The sequence below is a fragment of the Protopterus annectens genome, chromosome 7.part1 (genome assembly GCF_019279795.1).
Source record: "Protopterus annectens isolate FY-2018-M chromosome 7.part1, PAN1.0, whole genome shotgun sequence".
Classification (NCBI taxonomy): domain Eukaryota; kingdom Metazoa; phylum Chordata; order Ceratodontiformes; family Protopteridae; genus Protopterus; species Protopterus annectens.
Genome location: NC_056740.1, coordinates 223,308,994 through 223,330,794, shown reverse-complemented (window position 1 = coordinate 223,330,794; position 21,801 = coordinate 223,308,994). Strand labels below are relative to the sequence as shown.

At 38.7% G+C, this 21,801-nt stretch overlaps 1 protein-coding gene across 2 annotated transcripts in view; it reads left to right on the top strand.

Moving 5' to 3' along the window:
* The window catches only part of ANKDD1A (ankyrin repeat and death domain containing 1A), a 1,318,298-nt gene that overhangs the window by 1,059,669 nt on the left and 236,828 nt on the right, over positions 1–21,801 (top strand). For both annotated transcript variants that reach the window (XM_044078678.1, XM_044078677.1), the window contains one exon: positions 18,787–18,885. In XM_044078678.1, coding sequence (XP_043934613.1) covers positions 18,787–18,885 — 99 coding nt within the window. The remainder of the gene's footprint in view (positions 1–18,786; positions 18,886–21,801) is intronic.

Genomic DNA, 21,801 nt, shown 5'->3' with positions numbered 1-21,801 from the left:
CACCACCATAACAGGTACAAGTATGCAAAATCTGAAGGTATTGCTACTCAGTGCTAGAAGTCTAAACCTCAAAATGCACTCTATCGAGGCACTCCTAAAAATGGAGAACATCAATATCTGTGCAGTAACTGAGACCTGGTTCAAGGTTCCAGAGTGCACCCCTGCAATACCAGGCTACAACTCTTGCCACACTTTTCGGCCACCAAACCAGGACCAAAACACTAAAGGTGGAGGAGTGTCAATATTCACCAAGGATATTCACACCACTAGGCTAGTTGCCCAACACAATGCATCTGAAATTTTCCAGGTGCAACTAACACTAGGTAAGATTGCAATCCAAATTGTAGCTTGCTACAGATCCCCCTCTATGCCCCAAGATTCTCACTATACCTTTCTAAACATACTGGAAAATATTAAGATAGAACCAAATGCCCTAATACTGGGTGATTTTAACTACCCTGCCATTAACTGGGAAAACTACTCATGTACCAACACCTTTGCCCAACGGTTCTTGGAATTCATAAATTCCAACACCCTGGATCAACTAATCCATAGTCCCACCAGGGGCTCCAGTATCCTAGACCTGGTCATTACCAACATGGGAAATCGATGCTCCACACAAATGGTCACCCCCTTGTTAGTCAGGTCTGACCATAAGCTAATAACCCTTAACATCCACATCCCACTCCCACCCTCCAGTAAGGAAACCTCCATAAAAAACTTCTTCAAAGCCAACTTCATGCTACTCAAGTCAGAAGTGACAAACTTCATGACACCCATGCAGACGGGAACTGAAAGTTCAACTGCTGAATCCTACACTAAGGCACTGTATGAGCACATCCACTCATGCATGAATCGTGCCATCCCAAATAGAACCAAGATGCTCTCATCCAAAAAATGGAAGCCAATCTGGTGATCCCCTGCCATAAACAAACTTTACAACAAAAGGAAGAAACTGTTGCAGAAAAGATGAAAATCCCAGGATGCAAAAATCTCCCTTACCAGCCTCAGTAAGAAACTGAGATCCCTCATAAAATCCTCCAAAGCTAGTTACGAAAATAAAATTGCCAAAGATTCCAAAGACAACCACAAGGCATTCTATAACTATGTCAAGAATCTAAATGGCAATGCTCAGATCTGCTCTGAGCTAAAATAGAATGGCATTAAATATACTGACCACAAGGATATTGCCAATATCCTGGCAGATCGATTCAGTGCCAACTTCACCCCCATCTCGCCCCCTAAATGACCCATCTCAATACCGTAAGATTGCCAAATTCCGGTAATAATGGCCACACAGGTAAAAAACGCACTCTCCAAAGCTAAGAATACAGCATCCATGGGATCAGATGACATCCTGGGCTGTGTACTACATGAACTACAATATGAACTGGCACCTCACCTAAGTGTCATGTTTAATCATAGCCTCACCTTAGATTTTGTGCCCACTGAGTGGCACAGAGCTACAGTTATCCCACTCCACAAAGGGGGATCCACCTTGGATCCCGGAAACTAACGTCCCATCAGTCTGACGAGCCTTGTCTGCAAGGCCATAGAGCGTATTATCATGGAACTTATAAACAAAGACATTGACAACCTTCAAACACTGGACCCCACCCGGTTTGGGTTCGTGAAGTGCCGATCTTGTCTCCTGAACCTGATTGACTTCTTCGAATCAGTCTCCAGAGCCATGGACAAGGGTAAGGTGGTCCACACAGCCTATCTAGACCTTGCCAAGGCCTTTGACACCATCCCCCACTCTGGAATCATAGATAAACTTACTAAGCTGGGCATTAATCCGTACATCACCCAATGGGCTGCTAACTGGCTTACTGATAGAACCCACACTGTAAAAGTAGCCGACTCCAAATCCAGCTCCAGACAAGTGACAAGTGGAGTACCTCAGGGTTCAGTCCTGGGACCGCTCTTGTTTGGCATCTACTTCTCTGAAGTACAGGCCAACACTAAGGGACTCTGGCTAACAAAGTTCGCAGATGACTGCAAACTGGGAGCCATTATTGAATCTCCAAATGATGTGGATACTCTACAAACGGGCCTTACAGAAACAGATGCTTGGTGCCAGAACCATGGGCTCAAGCTCAGTGCCAAGAAATGTATAGTTATCCCCCTTGGGAAAAAACATGTATCTGTGAATTACCATATAGGTGGCAGTACTCTAAACACCGAAAGTGTGATGAGACTTAGGGACACAGGTGGACAGTGGTCTCACCTTCGATAACCACATCGCCACAACAGTCAGGAAATCCTTCTGTGTGGCACACCTCATCACTAAGGGCTTTTCATCCAGAAAAAAGGAGGTCATTGTCCCACTGTACTCATCCCTCATTAGACCCATTATAGAATACAACACCCCATGTGGAATGTACCTCTCAAGACATCTGCAACAACTGGAAAGACTGCAGAAATACCTCACTAAAAGAATCACAGGCCTAAAGCAGATGCCCTTCGCTGACCGCCTTAAAAAACTCCAGCTATACTCTGTTGCATATCGTCTACTCAGAGGCGATCTCTGCTTAACGTACAAGGCCATGCCAAACCCAGAGCTGTTGGACATGCTACACTTAAAGAAATCCCAATCCCTCAAAGCCACACATTCCAGGGATCTAAACCTTGTCATCACAATAAACAAAACATGCTGGAGGGATAGGTTATTGACCCGGAGACTCCTCAGACTCTGGAATAGATTGCCCATACATGTCAAGCAGAGTGCCTCTTTGGCCCTCTTCAAAAGGAACCTTGACAATTGGATGGGAGAAAGGAAATTCACCCCAGGGATCACGTCAGTCGCCTTGCTAGACAGGGGTCCAGGGAAGTAAATAGTATGGGAAGAAATAGCCATGGAATTGTTATGGCTAAGCTTGTATAGGCCCTAGGGCTGATAGCCTAGTACAAATCTATGAACCCCCTCAGATAGCCTTACTAGGTCTTCAGAGCCGAGGAAATGCTCCCATAAGATGCCAAGAGCTGCTTCGGAGCCTCTGGCTAAGACTGCTAAGACCTTATATCCAAATTTGTTGGAACCAAGACCCACTTTTGCCCCTTTGGATCCTAAGCACTCTTCAGATCTGACAGGCACCTCTCATGTAACTGCCTCTGCTAGGCCAACATCTTCTACCTTGGATCCAAAGACCTTGGATCTGAGCATTAGGACCCAAAACCCAGAGTTTGCTATCAGGACAGTTTCCCCAATACTGCCCTTGAAACTGCTCCAAACCTCGTCCAAAATCTCCAGACCTACTTTGGTTGCTTCCTCTAGGTCCTCCAGGAGTCTGTTGGATGTTGATATGGACAGGATGATGTGGCAGTTTCTGAAAACTCAAATCCAGATGGAGGTATTGTCAGCTCTGTCCCCAGTCAGATCAGTGAGTGTCCCCACTGCTTTGATCCAGTCTCCTTCTCTGATCCGACCAATGGCTTTGGAGTCCCAGGATCCTAGGTAACTGAAAGAGTTGGCTTTGGATCCGAGGAAGCCTGCCTCCTTGATTCTGACATCTACCCTGACTAGCTCTGCTCCAAGATCGTTGGATCAGATTGGGTCTCAGAACTGAGAGGCTGGTATCGAATCTGAGGTTCTTTTCCGACCTTCTCAGAACCGTCCCTTCCTCATAGTGCTTTGGCCCTTGAAAGCTGGGGTCTGATCCTGTCTGGAGACCACAGAGCCAGGGTGATTCCCATCCATGCTTCTTTGACTGCCCCAGCTTCGGTCCATGGGCCTTCCATATTGTGGAAAGGGCGTTCTCTGCTCACAGAGATCTGACCTGTTTTGCCTCTGATCCTCCCTGTCGTCCTTCACTGGATCTGAGTTCATAAGCAACACCCCTGTCCACAATCAGCCTGCCTTGAGGAGCCCCCAAGTTCTTCCCCATGGGGAACCACCCTTTCTTACAATACTGCCCATGAACATCTCACAGAGAAGGTTCCTCTGAAGAAAACATGCAAAAGGAGGCACTTTGACTCCCCAATGGAGTCACTCACAGAAGATATGGACTTTGATGAAGGAAAAGGATCCTCACAATCACCACCTGATGATGTCTCCTTTGGAGACATCTTGGAGATCCTTAGGCAGAAATGTGACTGATTGGCCCAATCTCCTCCTTCTGAAGAGTCTGTATTCTTGGATGCTTTTGTGGCAGACCTGTCTATGTCTTGGGTGACCCCCTGACAAATGACCTTACTGACTAAGTCTCCCACTGGGCTTGGAAGGAGACGGACACTATTGAAGCAATTCCTAAATGTCTGGATGGGTTTCTGGTTCCACCCAAAGACAGACTTCATTGGTCCAAGGGTGTGCCTGTTTGTTGCTCGTTCATCTCTAACACATATGACAAGAAGGCTGGCATTTTCATTTAGATGCATTAATACATAGAAACACATCAGGATGGATATCAACATCATTAATTATGAATGAACTAGATAACAGACAGACCTTGCATACATACATACATACATGCTTACATTTCAACAGATAACTACAAAATGGCAGTCAGACTTGCACGTGCTCAATATTTATATACTTGTGCAAGCCCTTGGATAGCTTCTTAAAGGTACATACACAGAAATTGATCTGTACCGATGATGCCACTGTTGTAGCAGCAGCCACCAAGAAGGAGCTAGCAATGGACAGGTTTGGTAAGCACATTTACACCTGAGCACATTTGCACTGAGATTGTTAAATTACTTGGCACATTTCACACATTTGCAGAGAGATTTGGTTAAGGAGCTGTCCAGCTGTCTTGCAGAGACCATGTCGGACAAGGACTTCAAGAAGGTATCTCCCCAGTTGGCTACTCTTGCTTCAGTGACTTATCTCCCATTCAGCAGAGGGTACCTCAAGGGCAACCAGCTCAGGTATTGCAGTCAGAAGACATGCCTGGATGAGGCTTTGAGATTTTGCGAAAAAATTTAAGGCATCCTTTGTCAATGCCCCCTTCGATGGCTCCTCCATGTTTAGGCCATCCTTCTAAGAGACTCTTCCCCACAACAAGCAGGAAGGAAAGACCCTGTATACCATTGGGATCCAGTTTTCAACCCCTCAGGACACTTCTCCGGAAATCAGCGAGGTGGTAAGAAGACTTGGTTTTGAAAATCTCAAGGTTCTTTTCAGGATCAACATGGGGATTCTTCCTTCACAGGCACAGGAGGAAGTTTCAATGGTAGATGCTGCCCAGAGGCAGAGTGGGGTACAGAATTAGGGCTTCGGAGAACCTTTCTCTGGCAAGCTCTATCAGCACTCCTGAAGTGCTGCCTGGCTGTCCATCTCTGGAGGCAGTCGGGTGTCATTGTGCCCTACACCTGGACCAATCTGACAACAAATGGCCTGGGTGCTAAGATAATATTCAGAGGTTATTTAATTTCCTTTTCTCTTCCTCCTCCAGCAGAACAAAAGAAACTCCTCGATGTTCCACCCAGTCAGCAAGAACATGGAGTACTGGAAATTCAAAGTTACTGAAAAAAAAGAGTCGTCTAAGAGGTCCCAACCGAGCAAAGAGGGTTCGGAAATTACTTCTACTTCTTTTTAGTACCAGAGAAAACAGGGGACTCAAGACCCATTCTAGATCTAAATCAACATATAAAGAAGTCAAAGTTCCAGATGGTTATGGTTCATTCCATTCTACCTTTGTTGCACAAGGATGATTGGATGTGCTCATTAGACCTTCAGGATACATACTATCACATCAAAGTAGACAGACATTTGGTCTTCAGACTGGGAGCTAGTCATTACCAGTTCAAAGCTCTGCCCTTTAGACTCACCATAGCTCCCAGGGTGTGTATCAAATGCATGTCAGTAGTGGTAGCTCACCTGAGACTGAACGAATTCCTGGTATTTCCATATTTGTACAACTGGCTTCTCACTGCTCCAGCCTGGCATCAGCTACTTCAGGCCAGGGACGACTTCTTCCAGATCTTCAGCTACCTGGGCATCACAATAAACCTTGCCAAAATAAAAGTGCTCCTCCATTTAGAGGTTGAAATTCATCAGCATTGTCCTGGATACAAAGCACCAGATAGCCTCTTTAACTCCTCATCGCATAGCATCCATGAGATTTAAAGTACGGGAAATAATTTCTTTACCATCTCCCTTGGTGAGATTGATACTTTAAACTCTTGGCTCTATGTTAGCTGCCATCATCTTAGTGCCCTTAACAAGGTTCTTTATGTGAGTTCTCCAATGGATCTTGGATGTTCAGTGGTCTATTCTTTGCCAACAGTTATCTGTTCCTTTCAAGTTGACTTCAATTTGCAGACGTCATCTTCAATGGTGGGTTCATTCAGACAATCTGTTCCTGGGCAGGCCATTCCTTCTTCCTCCCACATTGACCATGGATGCTTCCCAGCTAGGGTGGGGGAGGAGGCATTTCAAGGGAAAGATGGTCCAAGACACGTGGTCTTCCTTGAAGACCAGATTGCATATCAGTATCCTAGAGATAACAGCAGTTCTTCTAATGTTGCAAGTCTTTCAGGACAGCCTCCCCTGTGGGACAATTGCTATACACACCGACAACATGCCAGTAGTCTGGTACATCAGCAACCATGGAGGAACCCATTCTTACCCATTATGCAGAGATGCTGTTAGGGTCTGGGAATGGCTGATATTTTCAGATCGCTTTCTAGTTGCAACACATATACCGGGGGAAACCTAAGTTCTTGCAGACAAACTCAGCAAGTCCATTCTGACCCCTCACGAGTGGCCTCTCAATCAGTCAGTGGCAAATCTGATTTTTGTCTGTTGGGCCAACTTTACTGTGACCTCTTTTCTTCTCTCCAAAACAACAAGTGCAGCAAGTACTTCACTCTGATTCCCTCTCTGGGGGAGTCCCTGGGGAATGCTGTAGTTCAATCAGTCTCCTTTATGCTTATCCTCCCTCTACCGTTGATCCTGAAGTTTCTGCCGAAAGCCAGATGGCTGAAGAGTTCAGTAATCCTCATTGTTCCCTGCTGGCCTTGTTGGGTATGGTTCCCCTTTCTTTGGTCTCATCTGAAATATCTCCCATGAATTCTGGAGCCCAGACAGGCCATTCTCTCTCATTCATTAGGGAATCAGCACCCCAATGTCCTCACTCTCAAACTGACCACTTGGTATCTCCAATTCCATCAATTTTACAAAGGTCCAGGCTTGCTTCCCGTGTTCAAGACATATTTTTAGCTTCCCAAAAAGCATCTACTAAAAAGGTGGATCAAAGCAAATTGAAGAGGTTTACCATTTGGGCTACCAAAGAGAATATCAATCCTTTCTCAGCCCCAGTTTCAGTCATCCTTCTCTTTCTTACTTATTTCCTCAAGGAAGGAGCTAGTTTTTCCACTGTAAAACTTCAGCTGGGAGCTATTTTAAATTTTCATGCCGGAGATGTTTCTGTCTCCCTTGCTATGTCTAAATTATGCAAAGCCTTCATGAAAGGAATTTTTCTGCTTAGAACCCTGATAAGCGATCCTACTCCGCCGTGGGATCTAACTATTATACTTCAAGGACTAAGTCAAAAACCCTTTGAACCACCTAATGATTGTGAAATGAAATTCCTTTCTTAGAATACCATCTTGTTGGTAGTTGTTACCTCAGCAAGAGGAATTTCCGAACTTCAGGCCTTATCATCGAAACCACCTGACATCATTTTTAACAAATATAGAGTTTCACTCCATACTAATCCATCCTTTATGCCTAAAGCATCTGCAGAGACTAATATAAACCAACAGCAACAGATGAAAGGCAGATGAACGAAAACCACAAGACCAGTAAAATTGAGTAGATTTATTAGCTCTCTTGATGAAACAGACAAAAAAGTTTGTTCTCTCTCTAGCGCCTTGGCCACAGTAAGCCTTCAAGGAGTAAACCTTCACAATTGTAAAACACTTTATATACTGACATCAATTAAAACAATTAAAATTAATTATACAATTATACAATTAATTAATCAAATCACACTTTTCCAGCAGCACTCTGTATTCAATCCATTTGGTAACAAAGTGCCATATTTTAAAATAAAAATAGTTTCTTTACTCAATAGTGACTTTTCAACCATATGGCCATTTACTTCAGTATCAGCTACTTGTTGTAAGATAGTAGCCTGCAAACTATCACTTAAGCCATTGTGATATTGACCAAAATGTAAATCTAATGGGCTTTCTGCTTTTTGATTCCTTATGTCCCTTAAATGTTCAAGTAATCTTACTTTGAACATCCTCTTTGTTTGACCAATATAAAACTTATTGCACCCACATTTTATAGCATAAATTACCTTTTGTGTCTTACAATTAAATATACCATCTGGAGTAAACCTAACATTATTAATACTTGTGAAAACTTTTTTTATATATATACAAACACTACAGTTTCCACATGGAAACGTACCTAAATCAGAAATTTCATAATATATTTTACACTCTGGTTTTAAAAATTTTGTATGTACTACCATGTCTCTTAGGCTTCTACCTCTTTTATATGAAAAAATTAATTTTTTCTCCATTAAATTATTAAGTTCCTCAAAATTTTTTAAAAATTCCCAAAAGTGCAAAATGCATTTTTTAATATCACTACTAAAAAAATTATAAGTAGACACTAAGAAGATATTTTTATCCAAATTATTTATTTTATTTTTATTTTTGGTATAATATTTATTATCATAACTAGTATAACCAATATTCTGTGAATTATATCTTAATTCTACTACTTTCTGAATATCCAATTCAAGCAGTCTAGCATCATATTCTCTTCTCAAAAACATTTCTTTTGTTATTTGGATTTCCTGTAGAAATATATTATCATCATTACATAAACGCAAAATCCTTAAAAACTCTCCATATGGCAAGGACTGGATAGTTTGGGTAGGATGACAACTGGTAGCCTTCAAAAAATCATGTGGCATACCAAATTTCCTATATATACTAGTAATTATTGGATAGCCACTTTGACCTATTAACCTAATATCCAAAAAATTCACTGTATGTCCACATTGTAATCCTTCAAAAGAAATGTTAAACCTATTTTGCTGAATTTCTTTTACAAATTGATTTATATTGTTGAATCCATCATCCCACAGAAAAATCAAATCATCTATGTATCTATAATATATTTTGACATATTTCTGTACAAATTCATTCTTATAGATACATTCTTGTTCAACCAAGCCCATAAATACATTAGCATACATTGGTGCAAATGGGGCACCCATGGCTGTCCCTTGTATCTGATGAAAAATCATGTCATTAAAACAAAAATAATTATTTTCTAGGCAAAATTGAACTAAATCAAGAACATAATGCGTGTAAGGATGGTCCCCCATACTTTTATATATTGCTTCTAAACCAAATCTGTGTTGAATACTAGTATACAGACTCTTAACATCTAATGTGATCCAATACATACTTTTACTCCATACAATAGACTTTATTTTGTTCAGAAAATCAAAAGAGTCTCTTATATATGATGGTAGACAAACAACTTCTTTAAGTAATACCTTGTGTAATACTACTCCCAAGTTGTGTAAAAAAAATATTTTCTGGCTGAAACAATTGGTCTACCCGGAGGTTTACTAAAGTTTTTATGAATTTTAGGTAGGCAGTAAAAGTATGCTGGACCTACATCAGATGATATTAACTTCTTTTTCACATCAGATTCTGTCCAATAACCTAGTCTCAAACCCTTAGAAATTAAATTATTATAACATTCCTTAGCACATTCTATAACATCCTTTTGAACTACACAATATACAGATTCATCATTTAGTAAATCTAGACACATCTTTAAATACTGTGTGTGGTGCATTATCACAATCTTATTGCCCTTGTCAGAGGGCTTAACAATTAAATCACATTGTTTAGAAAATTGTATTAACTCTCCCCATTCTTATTTGGACAAATTATATTGAATATTGTTATACTGTAAATTTCTTAGCAAATACTCAATTTCAAAATCTAACATTGCATGAAATTTTTTTATTCCTTCATGAAGGAATGAAGGCATAAAATTGCTAGCTACACTTAAACAAGAAGTGTCAATAGGGCAATAAGCATTTAAATTACTAACACAAGAAACAAATGACTCACAAGACTCTAAGGAATCACTATCATAATCTACACTATCAGTGTTAGCATGCCCAACATTTTCGCTAAATTTTTCATTACATATATTGTTAAAATAATACCATAAATGCAATTTCCTTGCGAATCTAAATACTTCTACTTTCCATTCATGTATTTTCGGCAATACTGTTGGCACAAATTTCAAGCCACAATTCAGTTTCGACACAATATTATCAGACACCTGACAACCAGACAAATTAACCACAATATTAGTACAACAAATGTTAGTACCATTTTGTTCTTTTAGTGTCTCTCCATTGACGTTGTTGTCCTCCCCTCTGGAATTCCTGCTCTCCGTAACCTCTTTTACGCTGTTGGCCACACTCACCGGCTGAACGAAACCGGTCTGGAAAGCGTTCATAAAAAAAGTCCTGGTTGGCAGGCGAGGGTAAATCAGGAAAGTCTCTTAATTCCGAAACATAGGCTTGTTTATCTGGTGTCTGGTTAGACACATCAGCACTAGTACTGACCCGTCTGATATCGTCTCTATTAGAAACATTAGGTAGACGTGCAGAAGAGCGTGATCGTTGATTGGCTCTATACAAATAAACATTGCCTCTATCAAAGTCACGGAGGTCTCTTTGAATTTTATGCATTTTTTGGTCAATGATTCTTTTTTCTAACACATTAATCTTGTCTTGTATGTCTCTAAGACAAGAATCCATTCTGGTTCTGTCTAACAAAGCGGCAAGATTGTTACAAACCATGTTTATGTCTTTTTTTAAATTCAGTAGTTTAATATTATCTCTCTCCACTAGGATTTTTATCCATTCCCTTGAGCATTGGTGCGCTGCAGATTCCCACTTAAGCTGAAAAGTTTTATCAGTGGGGCAAGACACAATAAAGGGTTCAGATGGAAATTTTATAGCCCTTAAGCCCCTAGGAATGATATACAAATCTAGATATCTTTGTAAACTATTGCAATTATAGAACGTAGCTGTTTCTTTATTCATCAAATTAGTTAATTTAGAAACCATAGTCTTTACCTCAGAAGGGAAATCCATGGAGCGTTTTCCTATATTCGCAAATGGGTTGTTAACACGTTTACTCCGTGTTTCAGCTAGAAATCGCTCCCATGCTGGAATATCCCCATTACCATCTGTATTTGCAGTCCTTTCGGATCGATCAGTATTTCGGTCAGGATTAGTATTAAAGAAACCATCCAATGTTCGCTGAGAGGTACCACCGTTGTCCTCTCTAAACATATGTGGAACATTTAAAGCTGGATCACTGGCCATAGATAAAAAACAATTCCAACAGCAACAGATGAAAGGCAGATGAACGAAAACCACAAGACCAGTAAAATTGAGTAGATTTATTAGCTCTCTTGATGAAACAGACAAAAAAGTTTGTTCTTTCTCTAGCGCCTCGGCCACAGTAAGCCTTCAAGGAGTAAACCTTCACAGTTGTAAAACACTTTATATACTGACATCAATTAAAACAATTAAAATTAATTATACAATTATACAATTAATTAATCAAATCACACTTTTCCAGCAGCACTTTGTATTCAATCCATTTGGTAACAAAGTGCCATATTTTAAAATAAAAATAGTTTCTTTACTCAATAGTGACTTTTCAACCATATGGCCATTTACTTCAGTATCAGCTACTTGTTGTAAGATAGTAGCCTGCAAACTATCACTTAAGCCATTGTGATATTGACCAAAATGTAAAGCTAATGGGCTTTCTGCTTTTTGATTCCTTATGTCCCTTAAATGTTCAAGTAATCTTACTTTGAACATCCTCTTTGTTTGACCAATATAAAACTTATTGCACCCACATTTTATAGCATAAATTACCTTTTGTGTCTTACAATTAAATATACCATCTGGAGTAAACCTAACATTATTAATACTTGTGAAAACTTTTTTTATATATATACAAACACTACAGTTTCCACATGGAAACGTACCTAAATAAGAAATTTCATAATACATTTTACACTCTGGTTTTAAAAATTTTGTATGTACTACCATGTCTCTTAGGCTTCTACCTCTTTTATATGAAAAAATTAATTTTTTCTCCATTAAATTATTAAGTTCCTCAAAAATTTTTAAAAATTCCCAAAAGTGCAAAATGCATTTTTTAATATCACTACTAAAAAAATTATAAGTAGACACTAAGAAGATATTTTTATCCAAATTATTTATTTTATTTTTATTTTTGGTATAATATTTATTATCATAACTAGTATAACCAATATTTATTTATAACCAATGTTATTTGGATTTCCATACTCTCCATATGGCATATTTTTTGAAGGATACCAGTTGTCATCCTACCCAAACTATCCAGTCCTTGCCATATGGAGAGTTTTTAAGGATTTCACGTTTATGTAATGATGATAATATATTTCTACAGGAAATCCAAATAACAAAAGAAATGTTTTTGAGAAGAGAATATGATGCTAGACTGCTTGAATTGGATATTCAGAAAGTAGTAGAATTAAGATATAATTCACAGAATATTGGTTATACTAGTTATGATAATAAATATTATACCAAAAATAAAAATAAAATAAATAATTTGGATAAAAATATCTTCTTAGTGTCTACTTATAATTTTTTTAGTAGTGATATTAAAAAATGCATTTTGCACTTTTGGGAATTTTTAAAAAATTTTGAGGAACTTAATTTAATGGAGAAAAATTAATTTTTCATATAAAAGAGGTAGAAGCCTAAGAGACATGGTAGTACATACAAAATTTTTAAAACCAGAGTGTAAAATGTATTATGAAATTTCTGATTTAGGTATGCTTTCCATGTGGAAACTGTAGTGTTTGTATATATATAAAAAGTTTTCACAAGTATTAATAATGTTAGGTTTACTCCAGATGGTATATTTAATTGTAAGACACAAAAGGTAATTTATGCTATAAAATGTGGGTGCAATAAGTTTTATATTGGTCAAACAAAGAGGATGTTCAAAGTAAGATTACTTGAACATTTAAGGGACATAAGGAATCAAAAAGCAGAAAGCCCATTAGCTTTACATTTTGGTCAATATCACAATGGCTTAAGTGATAGTTTGCAGGCTACTATCTTACAACAAGTAGCTGATACTGAAGTAAATGGCCATATGGTTGAAAAGTCACTATTGAGTAAAGAAACTATTTTTATTTTAAAATATGGCACTTTGTTACCAAATGGATTGAATACAGAGTGCTGCTGGAAAAGTGTGATTTGATTAATTAATTGTATAATTGTATAATTAATTTTAATTGTTTTAATTGATGTCAGTATATAAAGTGTTTTACAATTGTGAAGGTTTACTCCTTGAAGGCTTACTGTGGCTAGAGAGAGAACAAACTTTTTTGTCTGTTTCATCAAGAGAGCTAATAAATCTACTCAATTTTACTAATATAAACCAGTCTGTACAGTTGCCAGTCTTCTTTCCAAATTTTTCTAACAAGGGTGAATATATTTTGCATCTGTTTGATATTCATAGATAACTGCAATTCTACCTTCATAGAACAGAAAGTCTGACCAACTACTTATTTCTTTCTCGCCTAACTGTCTAGGACAAGCTGTTTCCAAAGTTACATTGGCTAAATGGATTACTGACTGTATCTCACTAATTTATTCAAAAAAATTGATTGAAATTGCCTCGTCCTCTTAAAGCCCATTCTACTAGTTCTACGGCTACATTATCAGTTTTCTCCTCCAGAGCGTTGATATTTGTGCTCAGTCCTTTCTGCCACATTATAAATTGGACATTGTCCCCAGAAGTAGAACTTCTTTTGGTTCGACAGCCCTTTGGCATATACTTCCTTGAGGCCACCTGAGAGTAACATAGCTGGGGACTCTGACCCAGTAGTGAGTAAGAATGAAAAGGACAGCATCAGATTTAAAAGCTACATACTTACCACAACTTAGCATCTGTGTTGTCCATTTTCATTCTTCATCACCTTCTCTCCCAGCCATCCCCCATCCTATTAGCTCCTGAGGACCCGCTGGATTTGTAGGAACCTTTACGTTCCTGATTTGAGCCTCTGATTTCCTTCTGTCTGTTATCTCTTTATTCAGCAGGCAAAAGGCAGCAAACTCAATCTGAGGAAGCTACAGAGATTGTAGGGAATTATGGGTAGAAGGAGGAACTTGAGACTAGGATCCAAGTCAAAAGAAAGTGCATTTTAGTCAGATCCATAACTGAGTAGTGAGGAAGAAAGAAAATCAACAGCACAGATGACAAATTATGTTATGCACATAACTTTTAAGTTCCACCCTTTCAGAGGAAAGCAACAGCCTTGGAAGTTGTATAGATGCTAGATAAATGAGTCAACCAGGAGGTCCCATCAGACCAGCAAGAGTCCATGATCTACTTGAGATTCATTTTGGTTCCAAAGAAAACTAGGGAGCTCAAGCCCATGTTGGACCTCGTTCATCTGAATCAGTTCATAAGACAGACAAAATTCTGGATGGTCACAGTTCGGTGTTTTTTGCCTCTGTTGAGGAAGGATGATTGGATGTGCTCAGTGGACCTGCAAGATACCTACTACCAGATCAAAATAGCAAAGCAGTCCTGGAAGATCCTTCTCTCTTTGCTGGGAGATGGTCATTTTACATTCAGGGCATTGCCCTTTGGTTTCACCATAGCCTCCCTGTGCGTTCACCAAATGCATGGCAGTAGTCGCAGCATATGTCAAGCTGTTCCCATACTTAAGACAAGTGGCTCATAACCATTTTCACAAGGGATCTACTTGTTCAAGGGACTCCTTGCTGTACTTATGCACACAGTTAGGAATCATGATCAACATGGAAAAGTCTCAGTTGACTCCAGTCTAGATTATAGATTTCATAGGATGCCACCTGGATACTGCTTCCCAAATTGTCAGTCTTCCACATCTGAAGTCCTATCCTTTTTGAAATTTCTGTCAAGTCCATTCTGTGCTTACTGGGTTAAATGGCAGCATCCACTACTCTGGTTCTACATGCCAGGTTTTATATGAGGATGCTGCAGTGGACTGTCCCTCCAGTGTTCCATGCTGATTCAACCCATAAAATTGCCAATCAGCCTAACAAGGATTTACAGGCAACACATTCATTGGTGGTTAACTTCCCACTTGCTCCTCTAGGCCATCCCCTCATTTTGAATCCCCTATGATAACAATTACCATGGATATTTCCTTCCTGGGGTTGGGAGGGCATTTCAGATGGAAGATGGTCCAAGGCATATGGACATTAACAAAGGCCAAGCTTCACATCAGTGTGCTGGAGATGAGGGCAACCCTCCTAGTATTGCAGGCCTTTTGGGACTTCTCCAAGTGTGTGATTGCGATTCAGATGGATACTATTTAGGTAGTCTGGTACATCACCAAACAAGAGGGAAGACGATCATATCTGTTGAATTGGGAAGCCATGAGGGTGTGGCAGTAGGTAATGTCTTTCCAAAGTTTTCATGTGGCAGTGCACATTCCAAGGAAGTCTGCTGTGTTAGCGGACAAACTGAGCAGGTCCATTCTACTGCCTCACGAATAGTCTCTCAATCAATCAGTGCCTGCCAAGATTTTCAGCCTCTGGGGCCAGCCTTGCTACTCTCAGCACCAAGTGCAGCAGCTACTTTGCCCTGATACCTCAGGAGGGAGAATCACAGAGGATACACTTATCTTCTAATATGAAAGGTTCTTCAAAAATCTATTTGGTGCAAAACAAAAGTGATCGTTATCACCCCCTTTTGGCCTCAACAGATACAGTTCTGTTTTCTATGGCCGCATCTGGACCCCCTTCCAGAGCTGTTTTTAACCAGCGTCATCTGGATATCAAAGCCCCAAAATGGAACACTCGGTTGCTGTAGTTTCTGGTGATGGCCAGGAAATCTCAGCTTTCTTCATCTGTGGTCTACATTCTGTACCCCAAAAAAAAGGCTACCAGGAAATCTATAAAAGTAACTGAAAAAGGTTTTCCATTTGGCTTGCTCTAAAGGTCTAGATCCCTTCTCAGCTCCCTCACCTTCCATTTTTTGATGTTTGTTTCATGAATTTGAAAATATTTCCAGCATTAAGGTTTAGCTGGCAGCTGTTTTCAGTTTTCATATGGGAGAAAGTCATACTGCTGTTGCATCACTGAAGCTATATAATGCCTTTTTACAAGAGACTGCCACTATGAGACCCTTTGCCACCTTGGGAGATTACTGTTTTCCTACAGGCCCTAGCCAAGCCCTGTTTTGGAACTGCAGCCTCAGATGGTCTCAGATTTCAAATAATGTTTCTAGTGGCAGTTACCTCAGCCAGGAAAAATTCAGGCACTGTCATACAAACCACTGTATTTTATTAGCCACAAGAATAGGGTTTCACTTTGGAACAATCCTAATTTTCTTCCTAAGGTAGTTTTAGAATTTGCTGTAAACCAGACAATTACTTTACCAGTTTTCTTTCCTAATTTTTCAAACAAAGGAGAATATACCATGCGTTTGTTAGATGTTCATTGCAAGTTGCAATTTTATTTACATCACACAAAGAATTTCAAGAAATCTGATTAATTCATCCTTTCTTCTTCCAAGACAAAATTGACATACTGTATTCAAGATCACACTGTCCAGGTAGCTGTCTGATTGCATTTCCTTTGTTTATAAAGTCACAGAATTCTTTACCTCACAAACCTAAAGCTCATTTTACTAGAGCACTTGCAACTTCGGCAGCTTTGTTTGCTAGAGTGCCCATTAATGACATTTGTGATGCAGCTGCTTAGTCTACTGTGTATATCTTTATTGCTCATTGGAAACTGGAACTACAGTCTAGGTCCTTGACTTTGTTTGGCTCCACCATTCACCAGAGTATCCTTCCATAAGACCTCCTATGGGTTTTTATAGTTTGGGAAATGTGTCCCAATAGTTGACGCAGAAAGAAAAGACGACACTGGATAAAAAGTTATGTACTCAGCATAACGCAAGAGCTGTGTTGACTTCTCTCCTTCCATCTCCCTTACAAATTGTCATTTTGTGGCTCCAGATCAACCATGTTGGATCTGTCCAGAGTCTTGTCTCATTTACATTTTGGCATTCTGTCATTGGTTTTTCTCAAGTACCCTTTTCTTTTTATAATATAGGCCCGTTTCCTTGACTTAGACATGCAAATTTGATCTGAGGAATTGTGAGGGTGGTAGGGATTCATGGGTATAGTGGAGGAGCCTGAAACCTGGATCCAAGAGTCTAAAAGTTGCCAGCTTCCGACAAAAAGGATCTGGCATTATTTTGAGTACATTTTCTTTCTTGCTTACTTCCATAGCTGTTATTTCTGTACCATTTTTCGTAGATTATTGTTACATCATTATTGCTTTTTTTTCTGTCTTGGCGATATCTCTGTGGGATTCCATAGAAAATGGGACTTCAGAGATGGATATTTGCTAATAAAATAATATTTTGCATCATGTGGCACTCATCTTTATAGCATTTGATGAATGTAATACTGTTATACAACTTATTCAGTAGACTGAGAATAATAATTATTGATGCGCCCACTAGCCTTTACCTCTTTCTTGTTTAAATGTAATTTTTCAGTATAGCACAGACAGGTAAGGCTACCATCGATAAACTTCATCCTGTCGTGATGACCATGAATTTTTGTATACTATATTACCTCTCTAAACAAATTCCTTACCAGTGCTTCTGGATCACCCCTGAAAAGTGAGGTTTTAGCAGTCTTGAATCATGATGTCTGTTTTCTGCTCTGTCATTTTTTTCTTTGGAGGCATTCATTGCAGCCTTCTTAGCTGATGTCACCAGATTTTATTTGGATTATGAGAAGAGTGAAACAAATGTATACTGTACTGTACTAAAAAAGTGAAGAGGTGGTGATGTTTCCTGTTCTTTATTATATTTATTTTGATGATGATGCCACAGCTTTCTTGAGTTTGAAATAGAATCATAGATTGTGGTGGGATGTATTCTACAATGTGTGTGAAACACATAAGGTTTCTTATGCACTGTAGGAGGACACATGCTTGTTAATGAGGCTGCGCAACTTGTACATGACACCAAAAGGAGGTCAACACTAGTATCTGAAAACTTAAAAAAAATAGCTGGGTTTCAGATTTTAATTAAGGCAGTATCTGTAAGACTGATTTTACAGAAGTAATACAAAAGTAACAAAAGAACTGAATCTGAATGGAAGTTATAACTAAACTTTTCAAAGCCCAGGGCATACAGTAACTACAGTTGCTTTAATTTTTCCCATTCCACAGCATTCCCAGAGTAAGTATATTAATAAGAGGTGACAGTATAAGATGGGTGTATAGTCCCTGGAACATGCCCTGGGTTTCAGAATGATTACTGTAGTTTTCTAAAACTTGGTACTATTGTCTCTTTTTACCATGCCTCTGTTTACTAGTATCCGTAATAATGCAGCAAGAAGTGTATATGTGTGTGTGTGTGTGTGTGTGTATGCATATATATATATATATATATATATATATATATATATATATATATATATATATATAATAAATACATGCACACTTTATTTACTTAGTTATTTTTTATTTGAAATAGAATTAATCAGCAACATGTGATTGGCATATTGGTTGTGCAACTGAAGACAGATACACTCGGGGGGGTTATTGGTTTCATCTCACTTTAAGCCATATTAAGGAATTATAAAGAAGTCTGACAATGCTGTTAAATGTAGATCTTGAAATTTATTTTTTTTAAGAAATTAACTATTCCATGTATTTTTTTTTCTTCTTCTCCCAACAGCAAAATGCCACTGCTTTACATCTCACAGTACTTCAGAACTTCTGCTCCTTGGCAAAATTACTCATTGATACAGAATGTGCCTTGGATATTCCAGATAATGTAAGTGTTTGCCTTTTTTCTATATGAAAATGTGTGGGAAGGATTTATTTCAGATGCCCACTATTTGCTAAATTATATTGCAGGTCCCTGTTAATTTTTGTACAGTTACAGTGCAACTGCAGTTCAATTTTATGTAGCAAAAGCACATTCAGATATATTCCAGAATAAGGAGTATTTGTAGCGTGGATGCTCAGGAACATATCTGTTATTAAGCCCATTTTTATGAAAGTTTTTAGAATTGCGGACTGGAATGGACAATGAATATTGGGATGATGTTTGTCACATTACTCCTAAATTATATGTAGGCAGACTACTTATTTTGAGTCATTTGAGATCATACAGAGAAATTCAATTCCTAACCTAAATAGTTTTTAAGTAAACCCTCATGAAGCAACTGGCACAAAAGGTGGACAGCTGAGTTTAAAGGAGAGATTTAAGAAAATATTCTAGTACTGAGGAAATTATACAAAGAAACAGAGGGATGCTCACAATGAAAGACAGAGAAAAAGCATTTAACAAGATAGAATATATTTTTTGAATACATCTGAAAATAATTGGCTTGAATAGAGTCAAGACTTCATCATTCTGCATCACAGAGTCATGTATGTTTGTTTTAATCAGTTTGTATTCTTTGTACTTTAAATATGGTTTGTGAGTCTTTGTATTATATATTAAATTTATTAGGATTTCATAAGAGAACGTATTTATTCTTTATGGAAGCCAAGTATAAAATGTAGACACAAATGAAACCGACTGAAGAACTGGGATATGTATCATCTTTCTAACAGATAACAAAATCTGAGAATACAGGTTCATTTGATTTACATCAAAAGAGAAAATTTGTTTTTTTTCACAGAATCATCCTGTTATGCAGTTCTCATTACAGTAATGCTAACTCATGATCTGATGATCTAATGTTGTCAGTTTTCATTCGTCTTCATCCTGTGGGTCCGGATCTGATCCTCAGATGTGATTCAGCCATTACACTAGCTTGTGGCCTCAAACAAGCTCTCAAGCTACTTCCATACCTATAATGCACAACCCCTAGTATCCCTCAGATCTCGTTTGCCGCCATATAATCTAGACTTGGCTGTCTTCAGCTCTCAGGCTTCGTAGTGGGAGATAACTGTTTTCTTTATATTTTCCTTATTTTAGTCTTTGACAGAAATATGTTCTTATCTCCTTCCCTCCCATGTAGTGGTTATTTCTAAGTATCTGTTTTTTTAAATTTTCTTAATCTTCTTCCCTTTGTAAAATTATGACATCATAGTTTTAACTTTCTCTTAAAATACTTTTCTGCCATACCCTAAGGAGAACATATGCTAGTTACAGAGCTTCTACAATAAGCTGCTATTTCTGTGGCAGACTCAACCTCTGCACACACCTGCACTCTATACACAGAGATTTGTTATACATTCTGTTAAATTCCATGGTATGCATCATTATTGTGGCTTCAATCCCCCAAATACTCACTAAGAACCTTCAAAAGGTCTAAATTTTTAGTGTTTGCCTAAAGAAGAAAAATGACTAATCTTTATGATACTCCATGCCAGGTGTTGCGATCTGTGATTACACTTATGAACTGTTCAGATGTTTGGCTTGAGCGTCAGACTTCAAATCCTTTCAAAGTATTTGTCGAAGCAGACCCTACTACTCTATCGAATGATAGCTTTGCAAAAGAGAAGGGAGAAGAAAATGAAAAGACACAACTTTTCCTAGCAGGCCTGAGACTGATCCAGTGGAGGCTTTGTGGGATTCTCTTTAACTCTTGTCATGGTTTGTTTTTTCCATCCTGTCGTATCCAAACTTTCGTATCTCTTTCTTTTATCATGCCTCCCTGCTGCCAAAGTGGTATGCGGATTGGAATGTTCAGATTTTTGATTCACATGTTTTGGTCCATTTCTCATCATTTTGTGGTTTCTGTCCAATTGCTGGCAGATTGTTGAGTATTACACTCAGGAAGTGTTAGCAGACATTTGATGTTCAGACTTTGTATCCTTCAGAGGTTTCATAGTAATACATACCTGTTATTCCATTAAACTTCTGAGTCGATAAGACTGTTTTTAACTTTAAAATTGCTCCCTTTCTTGCCCTGACAGATGGAGGGTTATGGTGTGTGATCCAAGGGCTGCGCTGGCCTGTCCCTCTTCAGATCCGATGCAAGTTTTTTATTTGTTGGATCCATGCGTGTTGAGCAAGTCTGATATTTTTGGTCTGATCCTAGTTCTTTGGATCCGAGTAATGGATGTAGGTGGTTCTGTAGCATATCTCTCGGCCGTTCAGTCCAGTTTTAACCTCCAGTATTAGTCTGTTGTTCTAGCAACCTTCCAAGTTTCTTGGGCTAACAGGTTGAGAGGTATGTTATTAAGTCTTTTTTTTTTTTTTTTAAGCAGATCACGGAGGCATACTTCTCAGCTGTACAGATTTTCACAGAATGTCCAGATTTTTGCCTCATGTTTTTGGTCTGTTTTCTCATAAACTTGTGGTATTCTGGCAATTCGTTGACAAATCACTGACAGATGAAATCAGAAAATAATGACAGACATTTGAGTTTCAGACTTTATACCCTTCAGAAAATTTATGCTAATGCAAAACCTTTTATTCTGTGAACTTTCTAAATTTGTAAGGGCAATATTTAAAAAGTGTCCCTATTTTTAGGCCTTTCTCCTCCCATTATGTATGCCTTTGTCCAGATTTCTTGTTCTGGGGGTTGGGAAGTATGCATGGAGGATTGAACTTGTGGCATAGTGGCATATCTTTGGGTTTGGACTTCGTATCCTTCAGTAAGTTTATGCTAATATGGATCCTTCTATTCCAGCAGGTTTTGGGACCTTGTTGTTGTATCCAGAATCACCTACTCTTCAGATCTGAGCCTAGGTCTGGCTGCATGTGCTCTGTTTTTTTGTGCTGGGTGAG